Consider the following 24,770-nt stretch of genomic DNA (forward strand, 5'->3'; position numbering starts at 1 on the left):
GCCTCACCTCCTCCTCCTCATCCTCCTCCTTCATTCTTTATCTCCTCCCGCTCCTTTTTCCCTTTCTCCTTCTCCTCCTCCTCCTCTCTCTTCATTCCCCACCACCTCCTCCTCCTTTCTCTGCATCCTTCATTCTCCTCCCCCTCCTTCTTCTTCTCCTTCCACCACTACCACTGGCCAGAGCAGATCAGGCTCTGAGCTTCTGGTTCGACCAGATGTGCTTGAGTCAGGATTACACAACACCGGTCTCTCTTCTATGTTTTGGTGTGTTTCCGTGTGTATGCTCATGTATGTATGTATGTATGTATGTATGTATGTATGTATGTATGTATGTATGTATGTATGTATGTATGTATGTATGTATGTATCTATGTATCTATGTGTGTGTTTGTTTGTAAGTAGCTGCTTATCTTTGTTTATACTCGGCCTTGAACACCTGCTCGTGCGTCTTTGTGTCAGTGCGTGTGAACATGTGTGTGTGTATGTGTGTGTTTGTTTGTAAGTAGGTAAGTAGTAAGTAGGTGCTTATCTATGTTTATACTCGGCCTTGAACACCTGCGCTTACGTCATGTGTGAGTGCGTGTGCATGCACATGAAGTATGTGCCTATGCACATTAAGTGTGTGTGTGTGTGTTTCCCCCCAGTGCGTGCATGCTGATGACCGTGTCACATCTCGCTCGGCGGGAGAATAGATTTACATTAGGTCCAAATGATCTCCATAGATCAGCGTTGGTACTTCTGGCTTCGCATCCAGTGAGGGCAGGCTGTTTAGAGCACTTGTGCATGTGTGTCACCATGACGACGAGCCGCTATGGCCTCTCGTGTCACCGCTGCCGTGCTCTGTGGCCAGCGACGGCACCAGCCAAACAGTGGGAGAACGTTCTGGAACATTCTGCCCAGAGCTGCTGTTAGCGTGTCGGTTACTCTGTACAGCAGTCTTTCATATACGTACTGTTTGGTATGTATTTGGTATTATGTAGTGTTTTTCGAAAGGTTCGTATTTTATCTTTTGACATTGAATAGAAAGTATTGAGTGATTAAAATTTGTCCGTATTTCATTCTAGAATTTGTTCCTTATTTTTTATTCCCATGAAATGGTGTTTCGCACGATTTGTTAATTAATTAGCTTAATCCTTACTCTGGCAGACTGATATTTGTGGTTTTTTGAGGTCTGATTCTGAATTGTCATTCCTTTTTGTAAAAAAGAAAAACTGTAAAATAAATGTATAAGTCACACAGACATTAGCTGCTATGGTGATTTGCGCTCTTAATTTGTGTGAGTGTGGTTAACGTTAACTGTTGTTGTGTTCCTCCAGTGGAGCTCCGCCAGGCCATCGTAGCCCTGATGAACAGGAAGGATGAACTGGATGAACTCAACACGTATGTTCCACGCACGCACGCACACACACACACACGCACACCCACCCACCCACGCACGCACGCACCCATGCACCCATGCACCCATGCATGCACGCACGCACTCACGCACGCACGCACGTAGGCACAGCGTTTTGTATGTAATTTGCTATTAGGATCCACGAGGACACATGGAGTTAAGAGGGCCCTGTTGACGACTGTGCTCAGAGTACGAATGGCGTCGTAGTAAAAGAGAATCTGAGGTTTTTCATCCTGGACTCTATTTTCCAATCATTTCAGGTCTCAGGGTCTAATGCAGACAATTACTATTTTTAATGGGTCCTATTACGCTGCAGCGAAAGCCGTAGCTGTAAGCCGTGAAAAACGGCCTTCGATGTTATCCTTTGGGCGAGCAGTGCCCGTCACTGTACTAGTGTACAATGCACCTCTAAGGTGCTTGTTTTGGCCACATTATACTCCCAACATTATGGAAAGGATCCCTATAGAGAAATAAATCCTCTTTCTCTACCTTTCGCTTGATCCGGTCTGTTTGTTATTGTGTGTTACCAAGACCCACTCAGGGGAGCCACAGAGAATGATGGGAACGAGTGAGAGCCGGAGAGAGGAGAGATTGTTGTGTTGGACCACAGAGAGAGTAGCTTGCTGTTATCTGGTGTAGATTTGAGGTGGGGGAGAGAGGAATTTTAATGACAATAGGGACATTTCCTGCAACAAATCAACTCTTCAGAGGCTTCTCATTGAGCCAGACTTGGTAAGACGCAATGACAAACAGAGCGTGATGAAACAACAAGTTTTATTTCTCGGTAGGGATCCTCTCCATAATGATGGAATATAATCTGAGCCACTCAGTGGCAAAGACTTACTTTGCTTACTTTAGAGGACAAACATTAATGGGCCCTTATGGCTCCAAAGGATTGCATTGCAGCCCGTTTTTGCGGATTATGGCTGCGGCGTTCTCGCTCAATACTGGACAAATCTCAAAAAGTGTTTTTCCGCATCAGACCCTTAAATCCAAAGTGGACGGAAAAAAGCAAATAGGCTCCAGGTTGAAAAATCCCGAAATCCTTTATTTAAACGGTGTCTTTGAGGGTGTTGGGTACTTGCTATTACGTTTCAGCATCGATCTGTCCTAAGATCCCTTGGTCGGTTTTTATCCCACAGTGCCGACCTTCAGACTAGTGAATCATTCTATCAACCCATTTTCCACAGAATTAAGAGTTAAGTGGCCGCTACACCGGACTACTTAACAAAAGGTGTGCCCCTGCTCCGTGGAGCGAGGCCACCGTCTGGGGGGCCGTTTCCCCGGTGGGGCTGACCGTTGAGCCCTGCCCCCCCCCCCCCCAGGTCTCTGCGCAGCCTGCTGGACGGGGAGATGGAGCACTCGGCGGTGCAGAGGCAGGAGACGGACTCCCTGCAGAGGAAGCTGACGGAGCTGGAGGAGCGGCACGCGGCCAGGGTGCAGGCGCTCGGCAGGTAGGGCGTGGTCCGCCGCTGTGGAGGGGGAGGGCCCAGGCTGGGGGGAGTGATCGCCGGTTTGAAACGACTGAGGTTCAGTGGCAGTGTTGACTTGATTTGAAATGAGTTGAAATTAAATTATTTAAAATTAAATGTAATTGGGATGATTTTGAATGTAATCGTCCTTTTTTTTTTAAGTTGAATTGATTTTTAGATTGATCTTTTTTTAATTTATATAGTAGCAGGTTAGGGGTTTGATTCCCGCCGATTTATCCCTGGTTAGGAACAGGGAAAAGCTGTGTGATGCAGAACAGCTTACCTGAAGACAATGTGAAACACACTGTAGGTCACCATAGACTACATGCTCACCCATGCTGATTAAAACCCTGTTTGGTGGAAGTAAAGGTAGAAAACTCCTCGTCGAATCAGACTAAGGGGAAAGCAATGAGGGAGTAATAACACTTCGGTTATGCTCATTGATTTGCAGTCGACTCGAGAGTTTGCAGGGGACATGTCCTGGGGGCTTTGGGTTGGAGGGGAATGGCAGTTCAATGCTCAGCATGTTTCCCCTTCTGACCTTTGAACTCTGTGGTTTTGGTTCTCAATTGCTTTCTTGACATGAGCAGCATGTGCCTGACATATTGGGATCTCCCCTGTAGCCTACTTTCCATATCGACAAACGCACGCACATGCGCATTGACACACACACACACACACACACACACACACACACACACACTAGCACTAGCACTAGCACTAGCACTAGCCCCAGCACCAGCACCAGATTTGCCTCGAAGAACAAAAAGCTAAACTACATCCATGTGTGTGCTGTCAAATTCCCTTTTAAAAGGTTACCATTGTAATCGAAGGCAAAAAAACAGCGTGTCATTGTCAAACGCTTCAGTACCCACCGGGAACTCAAGGTTATATCCATAAAACCAACTCCACTAAGGGTCTCACACAAACCCAACTACAACCACTCCGCTCTAGTGTCATGATGTCGTCTTAACGCAACCGATCTGTCAAATGACTGAGTTGCGTCAACAGCCTCCATCTGACGCTATTGATAGCCCCAACTCCTCCTATGTGCCGGGGGTGGGGGAGGTGTGTGGGGGGGGGGGGGGGGGGGCATGTTCTTCCAGACCCCCTTAAAGCGGACGTGAGTCAGCCTCCATCTGCCTTCCATAGAAAAGGCCCCAGGAAGTGCGTCGTCTTCCCAGAAAGTAGCCACCTACGTGGTACAGCAGCAGACCACCTCCCGCCACGCCGCCTACGTCTCCACGACGGGTCTGCGGAGAAACCATTGACGAGGGGGATAGGTGTGTGTGTGTGTGTGTGTGTGTGATGCGTGGAACCGCTTGTGCAGTTCCGGTGTGTGATTTGGTCGCATTCTCAACAGGTCGTTCCAATGTACCGCCGCGTGCATTTTCCACCCGGCAAACACACGCATGTGCTGGCACGCGCCCCTAGCCACAGAAGCCGCCCTGCGTCGTCGGCCTCTGAATCTCAAGGGCCTACTTTTCTTCCTCGACCAAATCGGGCTCAATCAATAGCCGGCTATAAATCCCAGAAGATCAGCGCCGGCCCCGCATAAAGGGGCTGGTGGCTGTCGAGAGCGCTGGGGGGAAGGGGCTGCCGCCGTTTGGATTTCCACACGGACTCCCCTTCTCTCTCTCTCTCTCCCTTCTGTGTGGTTCTTATATCAACTCTTTAAACAGCAGCCAGCTCAGTGGTAGCGCTGGACCGGGAGTCCATTAATCCCACACCCCTGAACCCCGTGCTGGAGTCTGATGTGTGGGTGGTAGTCGGACAGGCTGGTGCAGACGGGTCATCCAAGAGAGCCAAGTGGACACTAGTCTCTCTGACGCTTTCAGCTTTATTGACAATCCTGTGCTAGGTTTATACCAGCTGTGTGTCTGTGTGTGTGTATGTGCTTGCACTCGTGTGAGTGTGTGTGTGTCTGTATCTGTATCTGTGTGTGTGTGTGTGTGTGTGTGTGTGTGTGTGTGTGTGCTTGCACTTGTGTGTTTGTGTCTGTGTGTGTGGTTGTGTGTGTGTGTGTCTGTGTGTGTTTGTGTTCTTGCACCAGTTTGTGTGTTTGTGTGAGTGTATGTGTGTGTAACCCGGCTGAGAGTGAGAGAGACATAGGGAGATGCTCATATAGCGAGTGTTTGGTCAGTGTTGAGTCACCAGAGCAGGGTGGGCTGAAAAGACCCAAACCGTGCCACACATTGAATACTTTTATTTATGTTCACAGAGAACAAGTCATTATTGGACATAAACAACAGATGCAAATAACTGTAGGATACCATTTTCTGTCGTCATGTTAAAGGTGCGGTGTGTGTGTGTGGAATCTAGTGCCATCTTGCAGAACGGACTTTGCAGAACTGGAAATTAACATTCATCAGTATGTTTTAATTTAGGTTTAATCCCATGAAAGTAAGAACCCCTTGTGTTATGTAATATTATAATAAGCATGTTTCCACAGTATTCCAGGACGGACATAGAGCTATAGAGAGAGTAATTGTTTGATCGCTGTCGCTATCTGACTTGTAAGCTATTACCCAAAGTTTCCATTTAACAGACTAAATACATCAGGATTTACCATGTACCACACGCTACCTGCCCTATTGGGGCTGGTCCCGCTAATAGAGGGCTCTACTGTAACTCAAAGGGCTGCCCAGGTTTTAATAACCCTGTGTGCTCCATCTGTTTCTGTGTGTGGGCCCCGGTTCTCCTCTTCTCCAAAAATCTGTGTGAAGTCAACTGTTTTTGTGTGTGTGTGTGTGTGTGTGTGTGTGTGTGTGTGTGTGTGTGTGTGTGTGTGTGTGTGTGTGTGTGTGTGTGTGTGTGTGTGTGTGTGTGTGTGTGTGTGTGTGTGTGTGTGTGTGTGGGGGGGGGGTGTTGTTACTGTGTTTGTGTTAACGCATCGCTATTGATAGGCAATCATTTATTGTGCGTTGCTCCTCCTTGAAGCCCCTGGTCTCTGAATAACCCCGGCTCACTGCAACAGGGAAATATATAGAGTCTAAGGTCCAATCCCATTTCTACCCCTTACCCCTTCCCCTTACCTCTCCCCCTTGTTTTGAAGGGGTAAGGGGAAGGGGTAAGGGTTCAATACCTAAATGATCGTCCTTGAGGGCAAATTCCTGCTCTGAATTCCCCGTCAAAACACAAACACACACACACACACACACACACACACACACACACACACACACACACACACACACACACACACACACACACACACACACACACACACACACACACACACACACACACACACACACACACACACACATACACACACACGCACAGGCTGTCTTTTATTCCGAAGACTAATCTCTAGACCATCAATAAGGAGCAAGGACAAATGGTCCCACACAAGGCAATCCAAAACGAACAAACGGAATACAACGCAGTATCATCTAGTGTTAGTTCATCTATCAGACCCCGACGGAAATAAGAGTTCAGCCGAGGCACCCCTCCCTCCCTCCGCCACAGTACTTCTGAAGAAGGACCCAGGGATCACCCGAACACACACGCCTTAAGGATTAGACTTTTGGGCCCAATCCCATTTCTACCCCTTACCCCTTCCTCTTACCCCTCCCCCTTGTTTTGAAGGGGTAAGGGGTAAGAGGAAGGGGTAAGAGGAAGGGGTAAGAGGAAGGGGTAAGGGGTAGAAATGGGATTGGGCCTTGAGTCTAATCCTTAAGGCGGGAACAAACCAACAGGAGTGATGTTTCATCCCGACCCAGCTAGCCGATCCAACGCCAGGCCAACTGAAGTCGGAAAGTTTGAGTGTAGAGAAAGGCAGTGTGCTCAGATGATCCCTGGGTCCTTCTTCAGAAGTACTGTGGCGGAGGGAGGGAGGGGTGCCTCGGCTGAACTCTTATTTCCGTCGGGGTCTGATAGATGAACTAACACTGGATGATACTGCGCTGTATTCCGTTTGTTCGTTTTGGATTGCCTTGTGTGGGACCATTTGTCCTTGCTCCTTATTGATGGTCTAGAGATTAGTCTTCCCTTAGGTCGTAGAAAACAGGTCGGAATAATGACAGCCTGTGTGTGTGTATGTTTGTGTGTGTGTGTGTATGTGTGTGTGTGTGTGTGTGTGTGTGTTTGTGTTTTTGACGGGGAATTCAGAGCAGGAATTTGCCCTCAAGGACGATCATTTAGGTATTGAACAGGCAACAGGAGGTGTGCGTGTGTGGGCGTGTGAATCCGTTCTTGTTTTGCACTCTCAAACGTAGGCAGTCTTAAGACACCCGGGGCCGGCTCCTGAAGCCAATTTAGTGAAGTTTATCGTAAATTAAAGGAGGGACAAGGCTGAGGTGTTTTAGGAGATAAAGCAGCACACACACAGAAAGAGGGGAGAGAAAAACGACTAGGAAGAACACTTTGGGGGCTGGGATTGAGCTGAGGTGATTACTGAACATGTTTTATTTTGTGTTCCGGCCCTCTGGAGGTGTGCTTTTACCTGCGGTTAGCGGGAATGCCTGGAATCCTCTCCTCTGCATTTCATCTTGGTCTCAAAGACACTATCTCTGACTGTCTGTGCTCTATCGCTCTGCCTGGTTGTATCTGCATCGCTGTATCTCACATCTATAATCTCTCTCTATCGCCATCGCTCTCTCACTCTAATCTATCGGTCTCTATTGATCCGGACCTAATTAAAAACATGTATCTCTCTTGTCGGTGCCAAGCGGCACGTACTCCCTTTTAATAATTCATAAATAAGTCGTTTTTTCTAATATAAAACTTTGTCTGGCCTTTTCGAAAAACAAGGTAGCCCAACTAACGCATCGCCTATATTGCAGAAGGCTTTTACCTGTCCCTACGCCAGTCGGCCCCGCTTGGTTAATTAAAGCTATCCTCCCGCTGACCGTTAGAGAAGGGGGGAGGGGGGGGGATGGGGACACGGATGGTGGGAGCCGGACTGCAGATGAGTCTGGGGGTCTTGGGGCTTGGGGGAGGGGCGGTGCAGCCCTGACGTCAGCTTATTAACTGTCCTACTAACCCTGGAATACACCGGAACTGCTCACTTCAGAAGTTAATATTAGTCGTGACTTAGTGTTATCTTATATTGGCTTATAGTTGTCTCTTATAACTCTTTGATTGTATGGTTGTTGTTTATTTTATTTTATGTGCAAAATATCCGGAACGTGTCTTTCAACCGTGTGCCTGGCCAATAGGTAAGGAATTACCACCATTGTTAATAATAAATGACCGAATTACGTTATTTTCCGGTAACGGTACATCCCGGAGTGCTTTAGTCTGCTTACACCACGTTTACAGATAATGATTACATATTGTTTCTATAACATTGTTTTTGTATTGACTTAAAGGAGCAGTGCGTCAGTTCAGTTGGGGGCAATCTGCAACCTCACATATTGGGTAGCAGAGGGCTGGGAATACTTCAAGACACTGGTAGCGTACTACAATGTTTGTCTGTCTGGTGTCCATCCGCGAGGGACCAAAGCGGACCCTCGCGGACCCTCGCGGACATGGAAGGTATGAATCCGGTCCTCACAACCGGTGCGTCAAAACAAGAGCTCTTGCTCCACTCTGCCAGTTCTATATCGGGGGCTCCTCAAAGCAAACCATGTGCATGTCAGAGCTCCAGCAATGAGGCGTTGTGGGCTGCTGCTGGTCATTGTGGTCCTTTTTTATGGACTCTCTCCCACCCCCACCTCCCCAAGAAGTGCACGCTGGGGGTGTTTTCCGCGGCCCCGTGTTCAGCGGTATAAAAAGCTAATCTGTTTTCTCATAAGGTGTGGGACACTTGCTTATTTAAATTGTCCCACTGACAGCTGTGGTGGGCGGCGGGGGGATCTCTGCCTAAATTTCCCCCCAGACCGCGTTGTAGTGCAGACGCACGTCTTTCCTTTGCCCACCACTTGTTGGTTATGATGTAGATAATTCACAGGGGTTATTGTACCTGTATATCACATCCTGAGATGCGATGGCTCCAGAGCTTCCTTTGGGCCCTTGGATGACAGGACGACGTTACATGAGACAAACCATTCCGAGTGATCCCGTCCACGCGTCGCGGCCCTGAGGGGGCCGCCCGGAGGTAATGGCTGCCTACCGGGGCGGCTCTGGGGAGCTTTCACTCAGGCAGCAGAAGAGCTCGGCTGTTGTTTTATTATTTAGTGATTTATTAGCATTAATTCGAAGTGCATTTTAGTGTCGTTAAGCGGGCCCCTTTAGTTTTGCCATGAGGGGTGAGAGTGATTAGCCATTACACGCCGTTTAAAAAATCTGCACTGCCACTCTGCTCACATAAGCAGTGGTTTGGAGCAAGTGATAGGTTTATCTATCCTCATCTTGGTGGACCACTTGGGGTGTCTAACTAATGCACAGGGCAGGGCTGACTTTGAAACGGCTTTTAATGGCTGATCACACTAACAACCAGTGGTTAAATAGGGGCCCTTTATCCAGCCGACCGGGGTTAGGTATCTGGCTCAGGGATGGCTTCGGTGGGTTTTGTGGGGACATTGAGGTTCGAACTTGGAACGCAGCACCTTTGTATCTGGTAGTCCACCTGCCTGACTATCCTGCCCGCTTTCAGGGTCCTCTAGTATGCATCACGCGCCCTTCCGAGCAACGCTTGAGGAGATGGATGTCAGGACTCAAAAGATGGTTGGGTGTCGTTGGTCGAGGCACGCACAAAGCCATGCCTCGGGGTTCTGGGCAACGGCGCGAGTGTGATCCAATGCCACCGTGGAAGACCTTTTTGCTTTGCTCATGTAGAAGATTGTTCTAGTTGTATTTTCTAATTACTCACACAACCTTTTTTTCAATGTTCAAATCTAATCTAAAGCAAGTTTTCAGTAGTGCTGACAATTGGCTAAGTAAGCTTATTGCAGGTACTTTCCATGTTATGATTGTTGCTTAACTAAGTTTGCGTAATCGTATTCATATTCTAGTTTAATTTAAAAAATGAATTTGTCTCACTGCCTGACTATTTCACCTGAGACGACTTTAAAACAATTTGCCCCCCCCCCCCCACCCACCCACCCACACACACACACACACACACACACACACACACACACACACACACACACACACACACACACACACACACACACACACACACACACACACACACACACACACACACACACACACACACACACACACACACAAATAGATTGAGAGAGAGAGAGAAACAGTGTGTATGTGTGTAAAAGGGAAACAGGACAACAGAAAAAAGTTACACACACACACACACACACACACACCACCAAACCCAGTTACTCGTGCAGGCAGAGACCCTGGCAATCAGGCTGCAGGTAGCTTTTATTAGCGGTGATGTAATGAGCCGTGGCGGCTGCGTCTGGCCTCCAGTGCTCCTGATGCCCACTACTCCTCTCCTCTCCGCCCATTCCTTGTCCAAGACCAGCAGTGATAAGCAGCCCTGTATAATGGAGGTCGCTGAGTGTGTGTGTGTGTGTGTACGTACTTCGAAGTTGGTGGAAGCAATAGAGAGGCACTGAGAACAAATCGAAATGTTAGGTTGTTGACTCCTGCTAATGTGTGTGTGTGTGTGTGTGTGTGTGTGTGTGTGTGTGTGTGTTTGAACAGAGAGAACGAGGTCCTCAAGGTGCAGTTGAAGAAGTACGTGGGTGCGGTTCAGATGCTGAAGAGAGAGGGGAGCCAAGCCAACGACGGTAAGCCACGCCACCCCTCGTATCGGCTGGGAGTCCAACTCCTTCAGCTCGCTCTCTCTCTGTTTGTCAATGTCTCTTTATCTGTCTCTCTCTCAGTTGTCTCTGTCTTTCTCTCTCTCTCTGATTATCTCTGTCTCTGTTTGCTGTTGTGTATCACACACACACCCACACGAACACGCACACACACACACGCACATCCGCACTGATCCACCCAACACCTGCTACTTAGCTGCTCGACGTTGAATCTAAAGTCACTGTCAATTGCTTTGGATAAAGGCGTCAGCTCAATGAATAAGGCCCAATTCCCATTTCTACCCCTTACCCCTTCCCCTTACCCCTTGTTTTGAAGGGGTAAGGGGTAAGGGGTAAGGGCTAGAAATGGGATTGGGCCTTAGGACCCAATCCCATTTCTAGCCCTTACGCCTTCCCCCACCGGTGGTGATATGTTTTCATATGAACTCTGGGAAACGCTTTGACGGGACTGCTACTTTTGATTTGTAGCAGCTAACCGCCATCGTCGATCCAGCCCGGGGTAGAACACGACACGTGTGTTCGTGTTCAAAGCCCCAGAGGTCTCGTCGAGCCCTTCAACGTCTCTCTGAGGTCCGGGACAATCATTACCCGCCCACGCGCCCCTCCTTGTAGACGAGTGGGCTCCCTGTCCCCCTATGGATCGAGCCTCTCCCTCCTCGCCCGTAAACCACTGGGATAATAATTGGTGCTCGTTCGACAAGCTCCTGTCTCGTGTGTGTGTGTGTGTGTGTGTGTGTGTGTGTGTGTGTGTGTGTCTCGCCTGACCTCCGGTTCTTTCCTCCAACCCTCCCTGCTTACTGATGTCTCATTAAATCGTCATTTCTACCCTTTCGCCTTTTTAACCTCCCTCCGTATCTTCTTCTCCCCATCACGACCACCCCCCCCCGCCCCCCCCCCATCAATTCGTCTCTTCCCGCTCTTTGTCTGCGTTTGCCTTCATCTCGCCAGGCGTAGTAAAACCCTCGTCATGGCAACGTCTAACTGATTTCATCCTCCTGTCCCCCCGTCTCTGCTCGCTAATGATGCTCCCACGCCGTCACACTTTGATGTCCGTTGTGTGTGCATCCTTGTGTGTGTGTGTGTGTGTGTGTGTGTGTGTGTGTGTGTGTGCAAGTCCTTCAATGGGAGGTGGGGGGGGATGCAGTGTCGCAGAAACATACAAGTCGCTGCGTCTTTCTCGGCTTGCTCGGGCGGAGATCCCCTTCACGGTGTCCTCCTCTGTGGTTGGCTCTCCATTTGAAACGCCACCCCGCTTAATGACAGCCGCGTGGTTGTGATCTACTGCGCACTCCCAGGGGCCCCCGTCAAAACCGCTGACAGTCCGCCGGAGACGCCGCCTCCTCTTCCTCCTCTCTTTTGTGTCCCTCATCCTCATCATTTCGTTTCAAAGGAGAATGCTTTGTGTGTGTGTGTGTGTGTGCGTGTGGGAAGAGGCTCCTCGGTCATGTTTGTGTGTGTGTGTCATGTATTTCAAACATATCCCTGCGTGACGATTATGGGCATGGAAGTGTCCGCACACAGCCCTGCTTTTATGTCACGTGATGCACAGTGCTGCGAGGAGCGTGCGTGCGTGCGTGTGTGCGTGCGTGCTGCGTGCGTGCGAGCGTGCGTGCGTGCGTGCGAGCGTGCATGTGTGTGCAAGCAAGTGGTCGTGTGTGTGTGTCATGTTCCACCACAGACAGGCATCCAAGTACATGTTCCAGAAAGTTATCTTACTCGGGGTAAACACGGTGCAGTACAATCATCGTTTTCTCTTCAATTACTCACGCACGCTCTAAGTACACCGGCTCTCTCCCTCGCTGAAGGGGGGGATAGGAGTCCTCTGCATTCAAGCGCCGCTCAGAAAGAAACTAAACGACTCCAACAAGGTGTCGGAGCGTCGGGGTGGTTGTAGCGACATACATACACACACGCACGCACGCACGCACGCACGCACGCCGCACACTCAGCCAGACACTCACCAGTGGAGTAGTGGTTTTAATTAAACTGAAGAACGGTGTTTGTTTGAGGGTCCGATGTGTAAGCTTTCCTATAAGGCTTGAGAGACTCTCTGATTTATGGGCCACATCTGAACAGCCCGGTCAGTCTCCAAGCTCCTGGTCTATTGTGGTTCTCCCGCCGACCGGCTAACTAGCTAACTGACTGTCTGGCTGGCTGGCTGGCTTCTCCCTAAAGGCGGTTGCCATGGTGACCCTGGCCCTCTCCAGGAACGATGATTGCTCCGTATCACCCGGCTGACATTGGCCTGGCCGAACTGTACGTCCCCTGAAGAAAGGCTCTGCCTTCGGGAGGGCGTGATGGATATCAGGAGTTGGTGAGCGGGTCGAGGGCTGGTGGGCCCAGCCATGGCGGGAATATCAAAGGGAGGTCGATGGCGAGGTCGGAGTGCCCCGGATCCTCACTTCCTGTCTGGCCACTCCCAGTTGTTCTTTCGACCTTGTTCCGTCTCCTGGGAATACAATTGTAGGATCTCCGGTATTCCTCTGACGGGATTCATCAGGGGCCCTCGGGGTGCTGTTCCCGCTCCACTCTTTATTGATGGCGGGGAGCTCTGGCCAGGGCCGGCCCTCATCCCCCGCCAGATTTCAGTTGTTAGTGTTTTGTCTTCCCCCCCCCCCCCCCCGATAACCTGGAGTCTGTGGCGTTCATCATCCGACAAACACACTGTCAGGTTTTAGCAGAGCGGGCCGACCGCGCTGTCCGACGGCAGGCTGAGCGATTCAATTACCCCTGAAGCCTGTTAAAAACACCAGCGCTGTCAGGGTAACAGAGACATGCTTTACTGGGTCGTCTCGTTTCTGAAGCCTTTCAGTGTTATTTGTTGGATTGTTGGCTGTTTTGTAGTGGATGTATTTTCCTGGGGTTGTGTTGTCTACACTGGTGTTGTGTCGTTTCTACACAACACTCTTCTTCAACACACAACGCGCACGCATGCACACACACGCGCACTTGCGTACACGCACACACACGCACACGCACACGCACACTCACACTCACACTCACACTCACACTCACACTCACACTCACACAAAGACACAGCCACATGCCCTTGTCTATGTGTGTGTGTTCTTGCCTGTGACTAAACCCGGCGAGGACAGGAGCGTATTCATCTCCTGTAAGGTAATGGATTACCAACAGGTTAACACTTAATAGGCTGCCCTTGGGCTGGTCGCGGCCCACTCTCTTCCAGCCCTGCTGCCTCCTGTCAACGCTGAGGCGGGGGCTTAACTCAACAGGCCAATCCCAGAGCGTTTGACAGCCCACCGTCTCCCCTGATCTGAGTGTGTAACTAATTCATTACACACAAGGCTTTGTATTAAATCGACCTGCTCTGCAGCGTGCCCTTGTGCAACAACCCCCCCCGGATGAAATCATCCATGTTGGTGTGTCGTCATGGTACCTAATAGGGACAATCCTTTTGTCTGTGTCGTCGTATAAGACGGAGCGGGAGGTCCTCCTGTCTATCGCTAATGTCGCATGAAGCAGTCCAGTGATAGGTAAGGCTTCTGAGGGCAGAGGGCACAGAGCCGGGGCCAGAAGCCAGGTCCATCAAGGGGCCGGGCTACGCCTCCATCCTGTTTAGTACCATAGTTATTCTACCAAAGGAAAGATTTTTTTAAATATTTTTACAAATGCCCCTCTAGCCGATGTTGATCTGAAACCTTCACAGACACTGGATCACAGTACTGATGGAGTTTGTGTGCGCAGACTAGAGTGCACGCTCACACATCCACACCTCCGCCAACATGATTGGTCTGAATAATTATGAAGTGAACCGGCTATCAGACATTTGATTACTATGATAAAGTTTGATTACTAATTTATAGTCTGGTTTGCGAAATCTCTAACTAACGCACAGCAGAAGGGCTCATTTTTCATACGACAGTGCTAAGAAATGGAAGCACTCACACCTTCTTGTTAGATAATCGTACAAACTCTCCCCCAAATTAGCAAAGTACGTGAGTGGGACTCTCGACTTGGGAGTGAGCATTTGTGCGTGGCCATGTTTGTTTATGCATAGATCATATCTGCTTCTGTGTGTGTGTTGTGTGTGTGTGTGTGTGTATAACATGTTTTGTGCGTTTGCTGCTATTTACCAGTGATCCCAGATATAGATATGCTGTGAATGGTTGGGGGGGGTTGTGAGTATGTGTGTGTGTGTGTAGGTGTGTGTTTTGCAGATTCAGAACGAGTGCATGTGGGCCATACTGTGTTTAGTTAATGGCTCCCGTCTCCTGTTGAGGAGGTGAGGGAACACGTCCATATCAAGCAGGAGGTGAGAGGTGGGGGGCGGTCCTGTGAAAGGGTGTGGGTGTGTGTGTGAAGTGGGCCCCGTAATAACACTGCACATTTGAGGTCATAGGTGGGCGCGAAGAGTGTGTGTGTGTGTGTGTGTGTGTGTGTGTGTGTGTGTGTGTGTGTGTGTGTGTGTGTGTGTGTGTGTGTGTGTGTGTGTGTGTGTGTGTGTGTGTGTGTGTGTGTGTGTGAAGTGGGGCCCTGTAATTACGCTGTACATTCGCGGCCATGGGTGGGGGCTAAGTGTGTGTGTGAGGGAGTGGGTCTTTGCTTGTTGTTTAGGTCCTGGTTGGCAAACCGTAAAAGAGCAGTTGATGACTCATCCGGTTCCCCTGAGGAGTGGAATCGTTCCCACACACACGTTAGGCTTTCCATAGGACCCCCCCCCCAGACCGGGTCCATGTACTGATCCAGATCCACCTGGCCTAGACCCTGAAGGTATAGACCCCCCAGCGGCCCAGCTGCCATCCTTCCGGATCTGTGGACCCAGTCAGCTCACAAGGGGCCAAGGACATTCTTGTCATGAAAGCATCAGTGCTTATTCAGCTGTGTGTGTGTGTGTGTGTGTGTGTGTGTGTGTGTGTGTGTGTGTGTGTGTGTGTGTGTGTGTGTGTGTGTGTGTGTGTGTGTGTGTGTGTGTGTGTGTGTGTGTGTGTGTGTGTGTGTGATAGTCTCAGAATCGGTGGGACTTTGCACGACAGGTGTGTGAGGGTTGGGGGTAAGGTGTATGTGAATTGATGCATGTCCTTAGACCTGGTTATCAATGCCATTGGTGTGCGTGTGTGAGCCCACCCATGAGGGACAGATGTTCACACCTGAGATATAAGGTGTTGATGGATATTCTAATCATCCTGCTCACATACACACATACACACACACACACACACACACGCGCACATCAAGTTAGTTTTGCCATTTCTCTTTTGCTGAGTGAGACCATTCATGCCACATCCCATAATATAGCAATTTCAAATCCTATGCAAAGTTTTGCTCAGAAAGTTTGGATTCAAAAATTGCATTGAAATGAATTTATATTGAGGTGTGATGTCATCCTCCGGGCTGCATCGGATGTGTTTCGGGCACTTCAGGCCACTGAACTGAGCTCGGCTTTACTTCGATTGGCTTGACTTGTGGCCTTTAAAATAGACACTAGGTTATTTTTGAAGGCCTTCTTTATTCACCTTGAGCAATGAATAACTTGACATTCAGCCGGCAGATCAGCAGTTTCTGTTGCGTGATGAGTACTGCTCTCCGCAGACTAATTCATTTATCCACTCTCTCTCCCGTTCTCTCTCTATCACTATTTCTTTTCACTTCCCTCTTTTGCCTTCTCTTTCTCTCTTTCTGTCTAGCTTTCTCTCTCTCCCTCCCTCCCTGAATCCTCATACATGTGGGTGGATGTGTGTGTGTTTGTGTGTCTGGGGGGGGTCGTCACATGAGTACCAGCATGGCAGTGAGCAAGCGGATGACTGGACCACCATGCTCCACCTGCAGATGTCTGTATGACAGACGGAGGTGGGGTGGTGCAGGTGGTGGTGGTGATGGGTTGTCGAGGTCTAGCCCTGCTTGTCAGACCGGCTGCTGCTTTTTAAAGGTTCTTAGTCAGCGGTGTGTCTTTGATTCTAATCCCTGAAAAGTCACAGGTTATGGCAGGGATGGGATGTTTACTTTGAGAGAGAGTTTTTGTGTGTGTGTGTGTGTGTGTGTGTGTGTGTGTGTGTGTGTGTGTGTGTGTGTGTGTGTGTGTGTGTGTGTGTGTGTGTGTGTGTGTGTGTGTGTGTGTGTGTGTGTGGTTGAGTAAAACATTCATTCTTAATCTGTGACATAAAGCATAAAAACTTAATCTGTGTGTGGTCCTAAGGGTGTGTTTGCGTGAGTGTTCAGAGCATACCGTATCATCTTTTTAAAAAAAGAGCTGAATAAGTACTGCATCCTGTTCACCTGTCACATGCCACAGCTGCCGCAAGGCATGCTGGGTAGAGCCGGGCCAGATGGCGGTGGACGTCGCTCTACGGCGCACGCCATCAGGGTGGGATAGTAATTGGAAGCGACCGGCACGCTGGTCCAAGCGACGGGGTCTGGGTTCGGACACGAGGCGCCTGACGCCCCACCCACAGAGTCGATAATGAAATTCAGGCTCGTCAGCCCCCCCCCCCCCAACCCCGACTGTTGTTGTCCTTAGCGTTGTTGTTGTTGTTGTTGTTAGGATTGAGTTAATCCGAGCCGTTAGCCCTTCTCCTCATTATCACGTGTTGCTGAACTCGTGTTTGCCCTAGTTCTTTTCCTTGTCATTATCGTCTTTGTCTTTTACAAGCCGTCTTAACTTAAATCCTCATTAAAAGACAAAACAGCACTTAAAAACAATGACATTTTGTCTCATTTGTAGGCATTTCTTTTCCTAACAGCCTTTCCTCTATCTGAGGACCATTAACACTTTGTCTTGGAGTACCCCAGCGTGGCCCTACTTGTCGTCGTGGTCGTCGTAGTTGGCGTTGTTGTTTGTGTGTTTTAACGACACAGGGGTGGATCTCGGGCGTGTTTGAAAGATATCCATCCGCTCTTTCATTTGACCCCCCGCCGAGTCTCCCAAAGACTGCTTCTCAAACTGTGCTGAATAAGTGCCTCCAGCAAGGCGCTCATCTCTACCCTCTCATCCGCACCACAAAACGTATTTGCTCCCCCCCCCCCCCCCCCCCACTCCCTCTCATAGAATTACTCTGCTGAGTGTTAGTTTTTGTATGTATTGTGTGTGTGTGTGTGTGTGTGTGTGTGTATGGATGCGTGTGCATCTCTATATGTTTATATGTCTGTTTTCTATGTGATGTGTGTGTGTGTGTGTGTGTGTGTGTGTGTGTGCGTGTGTGTGCACGCACACATGCGCTTGTGTGCCTGTATGGGGGACTATTATGTGTCTAGGGTACTAATGTGCTCTGTGATAATCGTGGCTCTCCATAAACAACTGACATCCTGTTTCTGGTGCGTTCGTCGAAAAGTGGCGCTCTTCTGCTGCTTCAAAAGACCTGTGGGACGTGCTGCTGCGCTGTGGGGGGTGGGGGGGGGGGGGGGGGGGAGAGTGGAAGAGATGACAATAGAGGAAGAGCTTCTCCAGGAGGTTTGTGCCAGCCTATGGAGGTAGCATCAGAAACAAAAGGAATAAATGGAGGAGGGATGAAGGGGGAACAAACCATCAGATGAAGACGGGGATGAAGAGAGCCCGGGGGGTGCTGGTGTCTGGATGTAAAGGGGAGAGCTCGAGGAACTAGAGAATCATACCCCCGGCCCGCTTGTCTTCCTTTTCCTGTTCCTCTCCAGGAGCTTTCAGGCCAACGGGACGCGCTGTAAACGCCTCTTCCTCCTCCTTCTCGCATCTTCCTCTTCCTCCCACCCTGGGGGATCCGGTAGTTCTCAGCGGCCCCCCCGTCTCTTCCCCAGCCGCCCCATCCAGGGCATGGCCTCAGCCTAGCGGGCCTTTTGGTGCTCGGCACGTTCTGCCCCCCAAATCCACGCTGACTCGTACACAAGGCACACTTTCTCTCGGGCGTGTACAACGTTATTGGTCGGCCCACTTGTGTGACAATTGCACAGCATGAAGTTGGTTTCGGTTGTCTGCCTCAGAAAAGTCACAGATTATAAATACGCCCCATTCAACACGGTTAGACTACATTACAGCACTTACAAAAAAAAAGGGAGCATTTTGAGCGACACACTTCCATAAAATAAATAAGCTGAAATGGAACGAGAGCGGATGAATCATTTATGAGCTCCAGTGGGAAGCGGGTGGCCATCCAAGGAACACCCAAAACAAATACAGGATATTGATAAGAATTTGATTGCAACACCATAAGGCTGTTAGGTTAAATTATTCTGAACCACTTTTAATTAGTCCCCATTGGGTCAATGTTACTGCAGAGTCAGGCTCGGGCTGGGTAGTACTTTAATTGACATAGTTAAATTTGTACCTTCATGAGGATTTAATTGTGCAAAACCATTGCAATAGTGTGCAGCAGTATTAGCAATATAATGTTTTAATAATAACTAAATTAATTATTAAGTAAAGTAGTAATATGTGCAGTTATGAAAATATAACTAAAGCTTCTTCAATGCTACTAGAAAAGTAAAACAAAGTATTGTGGTGAAACATACATAGATAATTGGATACATAGCTAATCATCTCAGCTGATTTCCAATTCTAATGCGTGGCTGTTTTATCCAGACGTTAAGCCAGACAGCCAGTGTTTGTAGTCAGAGTCAAAGTGGTGTAAAATGAACAGCTAATGTTTGATTGAAGACATCAGACACACCGTTGTGTGACTCATCATAATCAGATCAACCCTCCCAAAATAGACCTTGGCATTCCCTACACCCCAGCCTCCGCCTCCGATGTGGCTGTTTAACGTCTTCGTAAATTGCGATATTAACCGAGATCGGAACGGAATCGTCCGCCATGAAGATGAGCTTGTGCTGAGATTCCGCACGGCATGTACAGAAAGATTGTGTGGTGCGTGACCGTCGAGTAAACGTTTTCTCCGTACGTTCGTATACATACACGACGTACGTAAAGCAAATGCGACAAATTCGAGATTTGTCGACATTACGCTCAGATTAGCGTAGATTAAAGAAGTGCGGAGAGCCCGTTTGATCATCAGGATGGTGATTGGAATGATTGGAAATTAAATATAGCCAGGATTAGTTAAGAAATTGAGAGGATTAATTAAACAGAAGTAATTTTTTCCTAATACTGCTCGTCGAGGGATCCGACACATTATGCAATGCCGTTTCCCGTGTGCTACTAATGTCGATTTTCCCTTGTTGCGCAGTGAAATGGGTTAAAATAAAGCTTTATTCAGTGCACTACTTTCCTTTCTAATGCAGCTACCACTGTGTGATCTTACCAAAGCCTTCTGTAGCAGGTCGGAATTACATTTACGACACTCTATATACAGCACAATTAATAATGAAATGCATTCATCACAGGCGTATTCTCTCTATGTATTGGGAGACGGAACAATGCATTGAAAAGCAGTATGGCGGACATTGACGCACCCCATTCACAAAAATTGTTTCAAAACAATTTTCGGCAATTGAAGTTGTCCCTTGTATATTCATGGTTGATAAATTGGGCCATCAAAAGGAAACGTTGACTGAATTCCAAACCCATAACCTGCAACATTTGTTTGTCCTCCGTAAAACCTCCATTGATGCTAGGTTTCCGTCCAAATTGCAGGAATATTGCCTCGTTCTCATTCTTTACTCTTCCTATTTTCCTGTCGCCTTTAACCCAAGCTGTCAGTCTTTCCTTTTTATAATCTTTGAATCGGAACAAAACAAATGGAAAAAAGAGGGTGGGGCCCTCTTATCATGGACCAGTCACTCAAAGGAAAGGCCCATTTTGCAAAAGGTTTTTCTTTGGAGTATCTCCTAGGCGAGTCCCGCTGAGCTCCCGCCGGCTCAAAGGGAAAACGCTTGTTTTGTCCGGGTCTATGTAGTCTGAATCAAACGGCTTTTCACAGCAATTCAATCTGTGATTGAAATATTAAACACTGGGCGCTAGGCCTAGGTAGTTCGCTCTTGTTTCCTCTCTCTCTCTCACTCTCACTCTCTCGCTCCTCCTATTCTTCGCTTTCCTTCAGAATCCCGATGGAAACTCCTATTGTGCTCTCACTCTATTCTCCTTATGTACCATCAAAGCACGGCCGGCATTAATAATCCATGTTAATACCGCCCACGTTTCCAAGACGTAAAGTAACGGCTGCATATATATTTGATTAATCACGCTGACCTCTGAACTCCAGCGTGTCACCTCCACGTTCCGGGGAGGAGTGTTTGTCGGCGGTAGGAACGCCATTAGCAAGGGTTGCTGCCGCTGAGCTGTTGTCAACCATCTCGGAGAGTGTGTGAGGCAGAGGTGTCAGCAGAATCACTTTCAAATAGTTTGCGTTGCTCCACAACCCGTGTCTGTTTCATCTCCAGCATTTTGAATTGAATATGAAGTGCGCTGCCTTGTTTGTTTTACACAGTGAATAAATAAAAGCCATTCAACCGAGCTTCATGCCGGCGCTGGCAGGGTGTGACACCGCAGCACAAGGAGAGAAACCAACATGAAAGTCGCCCGCTTAATGATTGTTTGCCCGTGTTTGTGTGTGTGTGTGTGTGTGTGGAAGAGGCATCCGTCTCAATGTCGTCCTCCTCCCCGCACAAGAGGTCATCCCTCTCCTGTGCCCAGGCGTCAGTTTACACCGGCGCCCTTTGCTCCTCGAAGACGCGCTCGATAATAAGGCCCGACGAGTCGACGCCCGGAGACTCGGGAAGAAGTCTCCGTCGGTCGGAGTTGAGACCTGGAGGGGGGCTGGGTCGTCTCCACCCTGGGCTGTTGTTCATAACTTTGTTGGCGACCGGATTCTGGGACAGGGAGGAGAGGGGGCATGGCGCGTGTCAGTGCGTGTGGGGGGGCTCTGATGGGGGGTCTGATGAGGTGCCGGCAGCTGCAGCTGATTGAAGTTTAGCATTGCGGTCCGTGATTAACAGACGTCTGAACTTCAGTGTTTGACAGCACCCTTGTCGTCCCCGTGTAATTGGCCCTTCTGCTGATTAAATCACGTATGCAGCGCAGAGTGTTTGTGTACGAGTGGCTCACCCCCCGAGTTGTTGCTAACTTTTCTATGGTGAGTTTGAACTTTGGTGCGTGTGTGTGTATAGACACAGGCTGCAAAACTTTCTTTGCTTTGACAAACTTCGACACAACATCGCTTTTTCTATTGCTAATACAAAACGACAATACTCAAAAAGTAGCACAAAGTTGCCGTGGGTCGTGACACGCCCCACTCCTTCCAAGGACACTCAACCCAAAACTACTTTTGGGGGAATTGTCGTTTCATTATAGTTGAAACCGTGGGCTCACTTCCACTTTAACCGTGTGTTCACACCAAAAGCAAAAGTGTGAATACATACAAAGTCGATTTGTAATTTTTTTCTTGGCCGGCAGCTTGAATCACTCAGATGGGGCAAAATTCTACTTGTGTTGAGACTCAATTCGCCTTATTCACGTGTTCCCTTGAGTTTAAATATTTATGCATTATGCATTGAAACAACGTATCTGGATTTTTGCCTCTGAATTTAACTCAATTTAAATTTTTCAACAAATCCTTTTCACCTTTATTTTTCTATGTTAAAAAATTCAAAATCTAATATTCAACGTTAAAAATTTCAACTTAAATATTTTCAACGTCCCCAAATTCCAAAAGTGCCAAAGTCAGCTGCACAATCCAATGTGTGAAATTCAGCGTTAACATCGGGGGACCCAAAGGAGAGCAATCGATCCTAGATGCCAGATTGCGGTCAAGCGAGGAGAGCGAGTGGGTGTTACACAGTATTCTGCGACCCACTGACCACATTTTCTGCAACATGCACGAGTTTGAAGCGTAGACATGCACAAGCTTAAAACCTAACGTTTGTATCGTCATCGATCACTCGTATTCCGGGTATTCGTTTTGTGACACCAGGCGCACGTTAAGTGGCTGGAGCAAAACGGTGGATATGCCTCTGTGGTGGCATAGCAAAAGCGCAACGAGCGAGCAGAGCCAACCCTATTCCGCACCGGGTGGCATGATACAGATATGAGGGTGATAAATTAAAAGCAGGTTGATGTCGGGCGTTTCTTCCCGAGGCACGCCGTGCTTCCACTGGAACTACACGCTGGTGCCGCTTTAGCTGCGCAATACTGTCGGCTCTGCGCTCTCGTGCCACAGTGGGCAGCGGGCTTCAGATCGCCCCAGCATCACACCAAACGTAGGCAAAGGGACCTCGGATCGCCACAAATTGGTGCCCTAATAAATTGGGCTCCTTAACCCACTACAATCTTACGCCGCATGTAAGCCCAGCCAAGTCACTGCAATCATACAAACACTTCACATACAGGCATTAATTCATAGTTTATTTAATACTGCAGTAAAAAAACTAAAACGTTTTGCATTATAACAAACATAAATAACATAAATAAAACATAAGATCCCCCCCCCTCACCTTGTTATTTAATGTGCTTGATAAATACATTTTATTTTATCTGATTAGCCTTTTACAGACCAATACAATGGATAGGGCGTTTTATTAAGGTCCACCAGCGTTGCTTCTCTCCCCATAAAAAGCGACAGTCAGTGTTTAATGACATTGATTTACCTTTGAGCATTTCCAATTATAAGCTACTGTGTAAATTGCTGTTTAGAATTAACGTTTGCATCAAGAAAGAAAGAACCAGCAAGGGACGCTCTTATTTCCGCTCTCCTTGCTTGACTGCGATCTAGCATCTAGGATCGATGCTCTTCCTTGGGTTCCCGGATGTTAACACTGAAATTCATACATTGTATTTTACAGGTGACTTTGGCATGTTGATTTTGGGGATGTTGAAAATATTTAAGTAGAATTATTTAACGTTGAATATTTGATTTTGAATTCTTAATATTGAAAAATAAAGGTAAAAATGGTTTGTTGAAAATGTAAAGAGTTAAATTCAGAGGCAAAAAATCAAGATCCGTTATTTCAATGCAACAATCGCTTTGTTTTTCAAATCCGATGACACAGATTAACTTTCAAAAATATTTGAACTTTTACGCGGTAGAATATAGTTGAACATAGAATATATAGACCTGTGGAAGAGCCGAGTTACGGCGAGTATTTATTTTATTTATTGGCTGTCTATTGGAGCATTCTGAAATTTGAAAATGATGTTATTACATTTTTGGTACAGTTTTTCCACAGTTCTGCTCAATGTCACCCCCATATAAAAGGAGAAAACGGAAAGTGCCTGTAATTTATATTTAGTTGCAGGATTATCAAAAAGTACTCAAAAATACGTCATTATTTGGGGAATTGACTGAAAACATACTATATCGTAATATACATGTTTATCGAGATATGAAATGACCCATATTGTGGTAGCCACCCATTAGGTCCATACTGCAAAGCCCTAAGTTAGAACACATTTGTATTCTTATATATATATTAGGGCTGTAACGATACACAAATTCACGATTCGGTTTGTATCACGATTTTTGACCCACGGTTCGATACATCCCACGATTCTTTTAAATTTAAAAAGCATTTTATTTAAACAACACTTAAATACCAATTATCTTAATGTAACATTTAATAACAAATAATTTGGAACACTGAACAGATTTGAACCGAAAGAATACTATTAAAGTATAGCTAAATTAATAAAGAAATAACCAAAGATTGCAGTTGGAGGATGCTTTTTGCTGGTAGGCATAATAGGGCCCCTTTAACTGTTTGGTTGGTTTATTCAAATATCCTTATTAGCGCTTCTTATTAGGCTATGTAGCTTAAATAATGACATAATCAGGCCGTATAGAATGCAACATGTTTAATAGCCTAACTTTCAATAGATGAGGAAAAACATGAACGTCGCAATAACGAGGCATAGTGTTACGAGTAGCATATGTGTGTGCGGGAGAATGGCAGTGTGCGTATGCGTGTGTGAGTGACGTCAGCGAGTGAGTGGACGAGCGAGGAGAGCGAGCGGTAGCGTGTGTGTCTAGTGAAGAAGCGAACGAGTTCGGTAGAATAAAGTAGGCCTACCCATCCTGTCAATAATCGGTGGCCGCTTCATTCCGACCTATAAGCAGACAAACTGCCAGTCAAATCACACAAAACAATAGAGACAGGATCACACAGGCAATTTTTTTCGCGCTTGGCCCACTCTGGATAAATGTCGTTCATATCGCATATGAGGACTTCGACGGCTGTGGAGAAATGCAATCCTCCGTAGCCACGGAGAGCTTGGATCACAGAGAGGGCATCTCGTCACATATTTACGGCATCGATAGGAGGGGGCGCTGTCAGCAGACTATTATTTAGACAAATTATTAGCAAATTTCAATCTGACAATTTGACCGAAGAGTTAGAAAGGGCATA

General features: G+C 47.8%; 1 protein-coding gene across 2 annotated transcripts in view; it reads left to right on the forward strand.

Annotated features, from left to right (window-relative positions):
- Positions 1 to 24,770, forward strand: part of snx29 (sorting nexin 29) — a 90,107-nt gene that overhangs the window by 14,093 nt on the left and 51,244 nt on the right. For both annotated transcript variants that reach the window (XM_060036332.1, XM_060036331.1), the window contains exons 12-14: positions 1,317 to 1,380; positions 2,722 to 2,850; positions 10,429 to 10,514. In XM_060036332.1, the coding sequence (XP_059892315.1) occupies positions 1,317 to 1,380; positions 2,722 to 2,850; positions 10,429 to 10,514 (279 nt within the window). The remainder of the gene's footprint in view (positions 1 to 1,316; positions 1,381 to 2,721; positions 2,851 to 10,428; positions 10,515 to 24,770) is intronic.

The sequence above is a fragment of the Gadus macrocephalus genome, chromosome 18 (genome assembly GCF_031168955.1).
Source record: "Gadus macrocephalus chromosome 18, ASM3116895v1".
Classification (NCBI taxonomy): domain Eukaryota; kingdom Metazoa; phylum Chordata; class Actinopteri; order Gadiformes; family Gadidae; genus Gadus; species Gadus macrocephalus.